Source organism: Coloeus monedula (assembly GCF_965178545.1).
Source record: "Coloeus monedula genome assembly, chromosome: 6".
In the NCBI taxonomy this organism is placed as follows: domain Eukaryota; kingdom Metazoa; phylum Chordata; class Aves; order Passeriformes; family Corvidae; genus Coloeus; species Coloeus monedula.
In genome coordinates this window covers 9223734-9236848 of record NC_138786.1, presented here as the reverse complement: position 1 = coordinate 9236848, position 13115 = coordinate 9223734, and the positions used below count along the sequence as shown (strand labels likewise).

The 13115-nt window shown below is 38.1% G+C and overlaps 1 protein-coding gene across 5 annotated transcripts in view; it reads right to left on the bottom strand.

Moving 5' to 3' along the window:
- Window positions 1-13115, bottom strand: part of PPFIBP2 (PPFIA binding protein 2) — a 94525-nt gene that overhangs the window by 61059 nt on the left and 20351 nt on the right. For all 5 annotated transcript variants that reach the window (XR_014226522.1, XM_082284000.1, XM_082283996.1 and 2 more), the window contains exon 3: window positions 2152-2366. Coding sequence is in view for 4 of the 5 variants with exons in the window: in XM_082284000.1 (XP_082140126.1) it covers window positions 2152-2366 (215 nt within the window). In the remaining variant the exon portion in view is untranslated. The remainder of the gene's footprint in view (window positions 1-2151; window positions 2367-13115) is intronic.

The window sequence follows — 13115 nt, the reverse complement described above, 5'->3', positions numbered from 1 at the left end:
TTTTGTGTAATGATGTTTTACCTGAGGGATACCAGCTGCAGCAATTGGGGACCCACACTTCAGGGGTGCCTGTGTGAACCCATGAACAGGGGAACCCACAGCCACAGGAGGGGCTGTTCATGCTTGTAACCAACACCAGCTGGGAGGGAGGAAATGTGTGTGGGATTTTAACTTTCTGGAATTAGTTTTAGAACGGCATTTAGAAATTTCTAAGTGTTCCTTAATGTTTCTCAAGCCTCTAAGTATTCTGGTTTATCTGTTGCATTGCTGATGTTGATCTTAGAGTCCCCTGATTTCTAGTTAATTATGATTTTAATGAACCAGCAAATGGCCTTGGTATTGGTGTATTTAAACCATGGGAATTGAGTGGGGTTTTCTAAATGATACTCCAGGCATTTCACAGAGTAATGATCACCAAACTGCACTTGAGGCTTCCAGTGAGCATGGATTCACTGAGATGCAGAGTTCCATTCTCTGGAACTCACTACCTCAACTATCCTGACATATGACACATATTAAGTGTCATGTTTCATGGCTCTGGGCTGGAATGAAGGAAATTTCAGTATGGGACACAGCTGTGAAATACATATTCCATTTCCTTCAAATGACCTGAATTTTATCAGATTTCTTCCACAGAAATTATATGCATGCTTGCAAATTATTTGCATTTTAAAAAATACAAGAAAGGTCTTCAAATACATAACACTGCTATTCATTTTCAAGTAACAGTCACAGCAACTATGCAGTATCCTCGCTCTACACAGAGCAGTGCAAAATATTTTCAAATCAGTCATCTCTATATACTGGACTAGAGATACTCTATACCACATCTACCCTGTTTCCTTGGTTCTGAATCCAGACTGGCCAACTGCTTTGTCAAATGAATACTACTCTTGACACAGGTTCAATTTTACTGTGAACAACTCTGAAAATTCATGTCTTTTATGCAGTAAACCCATCTTTTAGTTACCATAAAGATTAGAAAAAGCATTAAAATTTCTGCTGAGGCAGGCATTCGGTAAGAGCTGGCCTAAGGATACCTAAATCCAAAACTTAATAGTGTAAATCCAAATTAAACATTGCCTACACCTCTAGCTTTCAAAATTGGTACCAAATTCTCGTTCCTTTCCCTCATATGGGCCCAAACAGGATTTTCCAGCCCCAGACCTGCACTCTGTGAAGAATGCCAACGAGCCAGCAGCTGACAAGTTCAAACGAAAGCAGCCACCTTTCCAACAACATGAGGTTACAGTCAGCACACAGCAGCTACAGCAGATAATAAACACCAAACCAGAGGCTACAGGCATGCTTACAGAAAAGCCCCATGCACTGACAAAGCCACAAGAAAAACCATTAGTCAAGGAAACTTTCTGAAGCTGGGGAAGTGACAGGTAGGTTTTACTCATGAGGAGCCACCATTCCTACGCAGTGGCAGGTTTGCTGAAGGGGAGTGCTGTGTCAGGACCTGCTGCTTCTCTTCCTTTACATCCAGTGGGTCTCTTCTTTTGAGGCCTGCCTGAAGCTCTGCTCCTCACCTGGTAAGCCTCAGTCTTTTCCACTATGATCAGATGTTTACTCCCTGTCTATCTCAGTAGGAATATCTCTCCTGCAAAATCAAAGGCTTTCCTGCATTTACTCCCACTGCCTGCTGTACAGGATATTTTGGAGACTTGTAATACTGATAGCAAAGGAAATCTAGCAAGGAAGAGGAAAGGAAATCATCCAGTCTGGATCTGTCCCTTCAACAGACAATGCCACTGCATTTTAAACCAAAAGTGTAAAAACTCAAAAGTTTTGTAAACAGTTATAACTTTGTTATCTCCAGCAAAGAGTGAACCAAAGCAAACCAAACAAAAAAAACCCAAACCCCAGAAAAGGCAATTATTTTTTATACTTCATTTTTACTATCTTTTCTCTCCCCAAGGACAAAATAAGGTCTTTTATCAACTTCTTACACTCCTATATCTGCATTGCTTCACACATAAATCAGCACATAAAGCAGTGATATCCTCAGCTTTCTATTATTACTCACCACCCCCTGCAGTTTTCTAAGTATGCAGATTTCAGTTATTATAAAAATATTTTAAGTATGAAAATACTTGACCCAAACCTGTTTGCAGACAAAATGGAAAAGCTGAAATAACAACTCACCAGGTTCTCCTCGAACCACTCCCTCAGACACACTGCTGTGGCCCCTGGGATTTGATTTCGCAACGCTTCTTTCTCCTGAGGATCCTCCAGCATCTCCAGGGCCATCCTCAGATCTTCCAGGAGGTGCAAAATTTGAAATGTGCCCAGGTACACTGATGGAGCAGGTGACACAATATCATACCCACCATTCGCATACTCTGTGGCTGACTTTGTGCCTAAAACAAACAAAATGAGGAGAGACAATAATGTTATATAATTATTTTGTAGGTGATAAATTAATAGGTACTACATACTACAACATTTGGACTTCAGACTGACAAAATTCAGTTTAGGATGAAAACCTTCATTTCAGGCTTAGAAATATTTGAATCAGTCTCTAGATAAATCAGGAAGACTGGAGAATTAAATGCAAGAGGTATGTACAAGCATATCAAAAAAGAATTTTGACCTAGAACACATTTGCAATGGCCGTTAAATTAGAAATCCCAAACCCTTATCCCAAATCACCTGTAATTTTCCACAGTTACCATGAGATGTCACTAACTTCTCAGCTACATCGTTGGAAGTCCCCACACAGCACGCTGCTAAGCAATGTAAGAATGACTGATGCTGCCCTTTGACAAGAAACTTGGATCAAAATAGATCATGTTACCAGATCTAGAAAAATATAAATGACCGTGAGCAGGTTTAGAACTCTCCCACACAGAACAACCACACAAAATTTAGCAGTATAAATGGCAAATGAAACTTTTCTAGCTCTAGAAATTACAAAAAGCTCTCTAAATTGCACTGCCTCTCTCTTTCCAGCCCTCCAGCATTTATATTATTTTCTCAACAGCAACAAGAACAGTAGAAACCATATCTCACTTATGGAAGGATTATAAATAATACAAATTCTAGTATCTCCAAAACTTTTTGTCTTAGCAGCCTGTATGTTTCAAGAAGATGCACATTAAAATATGGTATCTTTTCTCAGTCCTGAATTTCAGACCTTGATTTCATTTAATATGCCTTTGTTTCTGTAAGAACCAGTCAGGTGGAAAACTTCTATTTGCTCTACTTTTTAAAGTTTTTATTTACAATTCATTACCTCATGTACCTAATAGATTGTATGCATGTCTTCATTCATGTTCTCTCTGGCATAAACAATCACAATTTCCCCTCCTATTTGACTTAACGGGAGATTTTTTTAGGTTTTTGATCATTCCCATTGTACTGGACCCACATAGCATACGGTATTCATCAGAAGACTATGTAATTGATGTCCACAAGGGGATTACAATAATCTCCACACTATTCTTCTTTTTACTCCTGTGTTTAACAGAGTTTACATGTTAGCTATGAAAGGAACAAAAATCTTCACGGGGTCTTTGAAAATTATCTGCTAAGTTTATTTTTTCCCCCGAGCAGACGCATCTAATGTGATGTACAAACGTATAAGGAATTCAGATTTTCTTCTTCAGTGCACACTACCTCACATTAATCAGTGTTAGTTTGCCTGCTGTGGTCATTTATTTACCATGATTCAGGCACTACAAACTACGTTTGAAGCCAGTGTTTCATTTTACGTGTAGCTGGATACACAGCTCATGAATACACCAACGCTCTCGGTCCGAGGACACAGAAATGCCTTCTGCACCTAGATTAGCTTTTAAACAAACTGCTCATTGATCATTCAATGCTAATATTGTTCCCCATGTCACCCAGTTTTTTGAACAAGGATGAGACTTTGTCTCTCACTTTTTTGCATACTTAACTTTACTCACAGCCTTTGGGAAAATTTAGATAATATTAACCAGGTTTTCTTCAAGCACTGTTTTAAGGACCCAAAGTACTCTGTCAGGTCTTTGCAAAAAATGGTGGGTCTCGAATTCTACCCTACGTGTGAGGGTTTTTCTTTGACTGTTTTAAGCAATGAAAAGCCCTCCCTAGAAATTTTGCAAGCTCCATAGTAGGATTTTTCTTCTTCTTTGATAAAGCAACACTCATTTTCCCTACTGGAGCACTTCATATCACCTCGATCTCTTTTCAGACTCAGAATATTCCGTTTGATCCTGTTGACTTCCGCTGCTTATGAGTTTATTTTAATACCTCAAGTGCAAGATCTCATCTTAATTTCTGGCTAAGACTAGGCCCAAGATAGGGTTTCTTCAATATCCGGTGCTCCAAAGGCTGCCACACGAGACAACCTCAGCCCGTAAATCAACCTTGGCTTCCTGAATTACTTCCTTTCGAGGGGAGGATCAACTGACTGGTTTGCAGGACTTGTGTTCTCTAATCACTAAATGATATTTTCTTATGTATTTCTATGCTCTCAGCTACTCAGGCCAGATTATTTCTGTTTATGTATCTCCTAATGCAGATTAATATTAAACTTTAGCAACTAAAAGGAGCAGATTTCCAAACTGTAAGTGCCATTTGGATCATATAACCAATTACATCTTTTCATTCAGCCAGAGTGGCTTATTACCTACACTCTGAGAGATGCCCACACAAACTGATACATGACACTGACTTCTTAAGTAGCATTGATTCCTTGGTTATTGTGCCATTTCTCACTCTTTCTTTTGGAAAACTCCATGTCAATATTTTCTTTTTCTAGTGTGAAAAGTGCTTGCTAAGCAAAATCAGACACGATTCAAAGCTACTTCATAATCAGCTTTGGTGGCTACACCTTCAATGACCTGGCAATTTAAAATATTTATGGAATGGGAAAAACTGAAAGGGGCATTCTGCTATAGATTTCTTCATGTTATTTGCATTAATACTTTTTATTTATAGACAAGTGGAAAAAAACCGCCAACATAAATTCTACACAATCAAAACAAAACCACATTAACTTACAGGCCCACAACTAGTATTTCAGATGTGAAATAAAAGCCAAGCTAAATACAATTTAAAACAATTCTTCAGGAGTCCAGTTAATTGACCTAGGTAGATAGTTTATATAGTCAAATACACTCCTACACCATATGTATACACACTGTAACTTTCTCCAGGACAGTATTGGTAACATCTCTTTTTCACCAGTCCAAATGACTCACTGTGTATCACCTCTTGCCTCAATCCTTACATTATCATGGCTACAACATTCCTGGCAACATCTACCTTCTACAGAAAATAATCTCAGCTTCTGCAGCAAAAATTCAGTGTCAGTGATATTCACAAATTTCAGCATGCCTTTATTTGATTTGCCTCTACCAAAACACTAAGGAAAACAACACACACACACACTCTTTAATCTTGGCAAGTACAAGAACTGTCACCCTTAAGAAACTCAATTCTATAAAGGATAAAAATTCTAAAGTGCTGGAGCACAGGCAGAGCCAGACAGGAATTACGTGATTTCCTGAGACTGGGCATACTCCATATGCATCCTTGAGTTATCCCAGGCTTTTCAACTGACAGTTCAGACTGGCAGAATTCTGAGCATCCTCACATTTTGCAAAATGCCAAATTACTTTAAAACTGGTTTGCTATGGATTGCTAACATAGTACCTTTGATTCTCCTAGCTGCAATGGAAAATGGAGATTTGAATGCAACAAATAATGCACTTTGTACTGGGTACAGAAACGCAGAAATACCAAGCTCAACTCAGCATTTTAATTCAGAAAACTTCCTGATTTGCTGCTAAAATTCAAATGAATCACAGGCTTGCTTCTCTTATTTGCTTTCCATGTAGTTTCATATTAAGTAGAACTGCACTGCTCACCAGAAGGACAAGAACACACCCTGGAAAACAGAAGTGCGTAGGAGCAAATAATTGTATTTCTTTGCATTGCTTTAAACCTTGACATCACTGTGCTGCAAAGTACATGAAGTTTTAATGCCACACAGTAAGAATTTGGATATCTTTGAAGAGTAATGGAAATAAAAAGAAAAAGAGATGCCACAGAACATTATTTGTTACCATCATTCTCCACCATTAACAGCTCTTTATTTGTGTGCAGCTTTATTACATATCTTTATATCTGAAGGGGTGAAGAATGCAGTTCAAACCATCAGAGTTTTATCAATACTCAGGAAAAATGAGTGCAGTTTTGAACTCTTGCAAAAGGACTCATTTTTGTCCTTGAGCAAGTCACAGTCTTCCTGTATCTTGCTCCTTTTTCCAGGGGTAAACAGGACACAGGGGAATCTTTTGTGATGGTGTTAATATAATATTGAACACCACGGTTTCCTAGTGTACTACCAGAACACAATTATTCGTCATGAATATTCACTTTAGAGGAGTGGGAAAGACAAGAGAGAGAGAAAGAGAGAGAGAAAGAGAGAGAGAAAGAGAGAGAGAAAGAGAGAGAGAAAGAGAGAGAGAAAGAGAGAGAGAAAGAGAGAGAGAAAGAGAGAGAGAAAGAGAGAGAGAAAGAGAGAGAGAAAGAGAGAGAGAAAGAGAGAGAGAAAGAGAGAGAGAAAGAGAGAGAGAAAGAGAGAGAGAAAGAGAGAGAGAAAGAGAGAGAGAGAAGAGAGAGAGAAAGAGAGAGAGAAAGAGAGAGAGAAAGAGAGAGAGAAAGAGAGAGAGAAAGAGAGAGAGAAAGAGAGAGAGAAAGAGAGAGAGAAAGAGAGAGAGAAAGAGAGAGAGAAAGAGAGAGAGAAAGAGAGAGAGAAAGAGAGAGAAAGAGAGAGAAAGAGAGAGAAAGAGAGAGAAAGAGAGAGAAAGAGAGAGAAAGAGAGAGAGAGTTGAAACTCAGACATTCCAAGTGGCTCACTTCTGACCTTCCCAAACAGCTAGTGGGTGAAGGAGGTTAAATGCTGCTGCACATTGTACGTAGGTAGGAAGACTAAAATAAATAATAAAACAAGGAAAACAACTCTAAAGTTACACATTTCTTACACCCTGACTGTGCAAGCACATTTTTCTCCAGAGTTCCTTGCAATTAGCAGAATGGCTTCAAAGAAACATTCCTTTTGGGCAAATACATAACCTATTCAGAAAATAGCACTGCCAGTAGCTTGCAAAAATAAGTTACTAAGCACAAGTAAAGAAAGAGGCAAAAGCCTGGCCAGTTTGAAAATCCCCTCTCCTCAGCTTATGTGTATACATTCATCCATCACACAACTTCTGTCTCTCTTAGCAGTAGATACTGTGTCTGATCTCTCACTTGCCCTTGCATCTTAATTTCATCCTTGTCATCTCATTTTTTTTTTGCTCTCAAACTGGCTGAGTTCTGAAAAAAAAATGTCCTGGTAATGCACAACTCAACCATCAGTGGTTAAAAAGAGATTTTCCTAAGACTGCTGGCTCCTTTAGATCAGAAACCAGCAAAAACAAACAAAAACCCCACAGTAACCCCCAAAAACTTCATCTATGCTGGGTAAGGATGACTTTCTACACAGCTGAAATATTCAAGAGCAACAATTTTGACATCTGACCAACAGTGGTTAGAAAAGAGTTATAAACACACATTTCCTCTGGGCTTTCAGTCAATCATTACACTGCTAGAGAACACATTTTTACCTGAATATTTACTCAGTGAGCATATAGGTTGTCCAAGTTCTTCCTCTCTCCTTCAAGACTACAAAGTGTAATTTTCTTTGAAGCACAGTTTTCTTTTTCTCATGAAGACAGCCTTGAAAATGTGAATTTATGTAAACTAGCAGTAAGGGCTGGACAGGACATATTTCAGCCTCCTGGTTCCTAAGCCTCCTGCAAAATGAGTGAAGAGGGTGCTCACACAATCCTTTCTTCTCATACTGTAATGCAGAATACACCACAAACGGTGTGTTTTGAATCACAGCTCATCTTCTCCTCAAATCTCTGCTTTTAGATCTTTAACTACAGGGAAAAGTAACTATTAAGCTGGATTAGCAGGAAGCCCTAGGAAAAATTTTCCAAGCCTAGAAACGCTAATGACCACATTCAGATGAGAGCTTCATGCAGCTCAGATGATTTTGAGCTGAGCTCTTCCTACAATAACATGTGGCATCTTTGAGACAATTTTCAAGAACTGTCTATAATTTCTTATGCAAATTATAGGTGTAATTACTCAGACTTTTTCCTACACGCTACCAGATGCTGAGCTGCGATGTGCAGCACATTTAGGGACTGCACACACAGCTACAACAGAAAGGTCTCTCCTATCCAGAAACACAAGCTAAGCAGCCTGCTGAAAAAAGGAAGATGGATTATGCAGCTGTGATGGAGGTTTGAGGCTGAGTCTCCACTGCACAGGAAAAACAGGATCAACACATTCATTAAAGAAGAGAAAATATTTGCAACATTTTTCTTTTTCTTTCTTTTTTTTTTGATTACACATAAAAAAGGAGTGTATTTAGGGCCAGTGAAGCCAGTAGCCTAAGTAAAACAGTGGTTTTAGTACAGAATCTGTAATTGCTTGTAATAAGGAATAGTAAGCACACTCAGTTTGTGAGGAAATAAAGGAAACTTGTTTCATTAAGATTACACTGTTTTCATTTTTAAAAAGACTCTCAAACCAATTTCATTGCCTTAAAGTAGGAAGTGGACAAGATATGATTTTGAATTTAATGATATCAAACTAAATTGCAATCCTAGAAAACTGCTCACTTGCCTGTTAAACAACTGACTCACTCATGTACTGAAAAACAGACCACATCATGCAAACTACAAAAGGACCTTTGTGTCTCAGATTTTCAGTCCCGTGGGGCTATGGCCATCATGGTTTATCTGCCCTTCTTTGCCACATGTTGTATCTGCAGCTATTTACATATCTGTTTCTTTTCAATCCTTTCTCAAAACTCAATACAAACAGCAATGATGTTTATTTGGTATAAATGCAAAGCATTTACTGCAGCTTGGTAAGCTGATATAGGCGTCTAGGACATGACAGTATTTTTGCTGTTTTATACTTAAAAAAACTGTCTCTTGTCAGAAATAAAGAATTCAAAGTAGCATATTTAAACAGTAAGTATTTTTCCATTTTGAACTAGTTTTAACTCCCATTTTCCAAGAAAACTTCTAATTTTGTTCTTTTGATGGAAAGCCAGAAACACACTCAAGGGAAGCCAAAGACCTAACTGATCAGTAAATCAGTTCTGACTTGGACCTTCAAAGGACAATTTTGCCTTATAAAAAACAATTTTAAACACCTGTTTTTTTATGATAGTGAAGTATTTATAGGAAAGATGTTCTCAGTGCTTTCAGCTCTGTCACTTCTGTAGTACTGCCCTGTTTACAGAGGGAATCCATCAGTCCTTCAGACAAGATGAGGAGTATCCTCTCTCAATCCTGTGCTCAGAGCCCCACGATCTGTGAGGAAGTGAGAACAGGAAGCATGTTTGGCCTGAACAGTAGCCTAAACAGCTGTAGTGACCTCTTGCAAGGTTAAGCACTCAAAATTGAGGAAATTCCAAAGGTCAGGTTGCTCTGGCAACCCTGGGGAAGGAATCAGTGGCCAGTGCTACACATGCACAAAGCAGCGTGCAAGGTGCCCTGATTTTCACATGCTTTTAAAACACAGATCAAAACTGCACCTGGAAACTTATGCAAGGTCTCAACTTGAAGGCTACAGCACGTGTAAAAGCTTCAATAAACAGCTGGCTATAGTAACAAATTGCTGTAATGGTTATTCAAGTGTGTACACTTGGAGAGGCCGCATCTTAGGTGGTGTTAACAAAATTATAAGCAAGGACACAGAGAGCTAACATGAAAAGTTATGAATTAAGTGAATAGAAAGACATTGAATTGCTATATTTTTAAATCTTTAAAATATTTTAATTGCTATAAATAGGTTATTGTTGACGTCTAAGGAATTTACTAATCTGCTTTTCTGAAGTCAAGTATCTGAAGACAAATGTCAGCACCTAAAACAAGTTTTAAGTGTTATAAAATAAAATCCCACAAATTATAAACCATAAATATTTGTGTTAAGCTTTTATATTTCCTCTTTTAATATCCTGGATGTTTAGAGGTCACACACAATTTTTATCTCTCCCTTTCCCCATCATTCTTGACACATAATTTTCTGGAACTGTTATGACAGGAGTTTACATATTTCTCTATCAAAGACCTCATTTCAAGTAATTTTCTATGTAATTTCCTTTTTCATATCTCTATTGCTATAAGATCTATGCATAAACACACTGTACTTAATGGTTAAAAAAGCCACTATATAACTTCACAAATGCTCACCTTACTTAATGCACAGCAGTAACAAGATAAACAAATGCTCTAGATATATTATTTCTTTAGTTCAGAAAAAAAAACCCTAAATCATTGACTGAAAAAGAACAGAAAATGAAAAGAAAATGCACTAATCATAACTGAAGCAAAGCCTTTTAACACAATTGTAATTTATTTAGAAGATGCAAGGAAAAAAACCACTGCAATTGTTGTTGTCCAATTACACTGATCTACAATGAAGGAAACTGCTCAGTTTTTAAATTGTTCTGTTTTTTCATCATTGTTTTAACTACAGTCAGTTCAATGCTCTGAAGTGAAATTGTACGAAGATTCCTACTAGAATTAGAAAAAGTTATACACCTTTATTGTAGAGACCAAATTCTGAATTTGAAAGTATTGTGAACCTTTAATAGGACTTAAGCGATAAAAATATAAAACCACCTGGAAGTGTACAAACTGAAAAGTAAAAATAGAAGCTATTTTCTAGCCATTCTAAAGAGGCACAACTGTGCCCAGCAGCTGCACATCACCCAGCATGTACTTCAAATAAGACCCACCAGCACCTCCCCAACACACACTACAGAAAAGTAGGATTAATTTGTCTGGTCTGGACAATTTCAATCCCCCATGAAGCAGAACAGAAGTGTCCATCTTCTTCAGTTAAAGTGCTGTGAGACTGAATGAATCCTGTGATGACATGTGGCTATTCAAGGGTAAAGGATGAGGTCACCAGGAAATATTCTGTTCTCCTTTTATTTATGTAGGAACTCAGTGAAAACTTTATTCCACAAAACCCAAAATCCATCCAAAGGAGTTCAAATGACTGTCAGCACTTTTTTTTTGTCCACCCCTGCATTTAGAATCCAAGTTCTAATCACTTATTAGACCTGATTTAGTAATCCCCACAAACAGGTCCTCCTTCAAATTCTGGCCAGTAGAGCCCATGAGGAAAATACGTTCAACTTGAACTAAAACCTTGCTCATCCTCTTAAGCACAACTTCCTCTGCAGGCCCCTCTGCCACAAGGCTGTGGAAGTGGTTGGGTTTCTAACACAGCAGCCACAGCCATGAACTGAACACCAACATTCTGTCAACTCAGGAGAAGGGAATTCAAACATGAATACTCCTTAGACAACTTCTGGCCCAACTTTTTAATTGGATTTAGCTTTTAATCTTTCTGTGCTAATACTGAAATATCAGTACAGACCCATGTGATAGCATATTTAACTTTCTCATTATTTTCCAGTAAGCAATAATTGCAGGAGCCCTGGTTAAAAGGAAACTCAATAATTACACTGATAACTTGGTGAATTTGAAGAGACTCTGGAGCTGCAGCAGACTATTTTGTGACAGGAGTTTTTAGACCTTACAATTAATAGTCACTAATCACAAAGAGAAATAATGGACTTACAAATTGACGACTGAGAGAAGCAGTTTGATATAAAATAATTGTAAAATAAAAACTGCATTAATTTATTAGGATATATTGCAAAGAAAAATAACCAAAATCTACAGTCCTATAAAGAAACATACTTTAATAAACAGGTACAAGCTGAATAAAAGGAGAAGTAGTGACTTGGTGAAAGTTCAGAGGAAGCAATGCCAAAGTCACGCACCTCAAATAAAGAACGAGTAGACGGATCTGATATATGGTGCTTTCTTTAGAGGAAGCCTCTGTTTGGAGTGCAAGTCATTCCAGCTAATGGCTCAGTGATGTTCATTGACAATCACATTAGCCCTTTTTGCTATTTTAGTCAAATAAGGCTAATCATTTAGCGTGCCTAATTTATATAGCTATGAGGGCGGGTTATCAGTACAGATGTACCCGAGCATAAAAGACTTGGGAACACTGACCTATCTGTCAAATTGGATCAGGCCCAGTGAAATTCAATTTGTTAATCTTGCCTCACAATCCTGCCCTCATGCAGTCTAAGCACTAATACGTTTTGTGTTGCACTGAGAGTGAGCACAGGCTACAGTGGGACTCCTTGGCTGGATTAATCAGAACCATCCATGAGAGATGTTACCTCTTGGAGCAAGGGATAGGAAAGGGAAGGCTGAAAGTGCAAATGTGTTAACAGTTGTAATATATATTTGCATATATCCAGTTCTTATCCTAAAGGACAAGGCCACAATCTAGTATTTTGATGATAATAAAGCGAATGAAAGAAATGAAGACTGTTTTCTCATTAAACAGAGAGGATGCTGGTATTGCATGTTAAGCTTCAAAAGTTAAGCAACGTCAGATACACATGCCTGGATTTCTCAGTTCTCTAAAACGGGATTAATACTAATTGTGTGCCTAAAGACGAAGTTTCTGAGGCCAAGAGAAGCATGTGGCTCTCCTGGTACCCACTGAGGCCTCATTCCAAAAGAAGACATCTTTTTTATCAGCTACCTAAGTTTATATCAGTCATGAAGTTTAACCTTGGTCTTTGAATCCTGGCCATGTCCACAGAATCTGGATACAGCAAATTGAAATAGCACAAGCTCTTAGCAGTCCATTTTTGCTGTTTCCAGCTGACTCTAAGAGCAGCTATGTTTGTACAGATGATTTTTCCAATATTTGAAGCAATCTCAGTCCTGGTTTGTTTCAGTAAAGTCTTACAGTCATCCTTTCAAAGGGGGTTTCTACTTTATTTTTTCTCCCACCATGCAGGACAAGAAACCATTCCTGTTTTCCAGTCTCTGCCCAAATTGCATACAGAAGCTTACTGGATTGAATTAGGGAGAATCAAACTTGAATGATCATTCTGTTCCTCAATTTCAGACAAATTGGGATAATAGCTGTATCCAAGTACAGACTCCAGCAGATGTACTTGGTCCTTCAATCATACCAGAATATTGGAGAAATAGTTCTGGAAC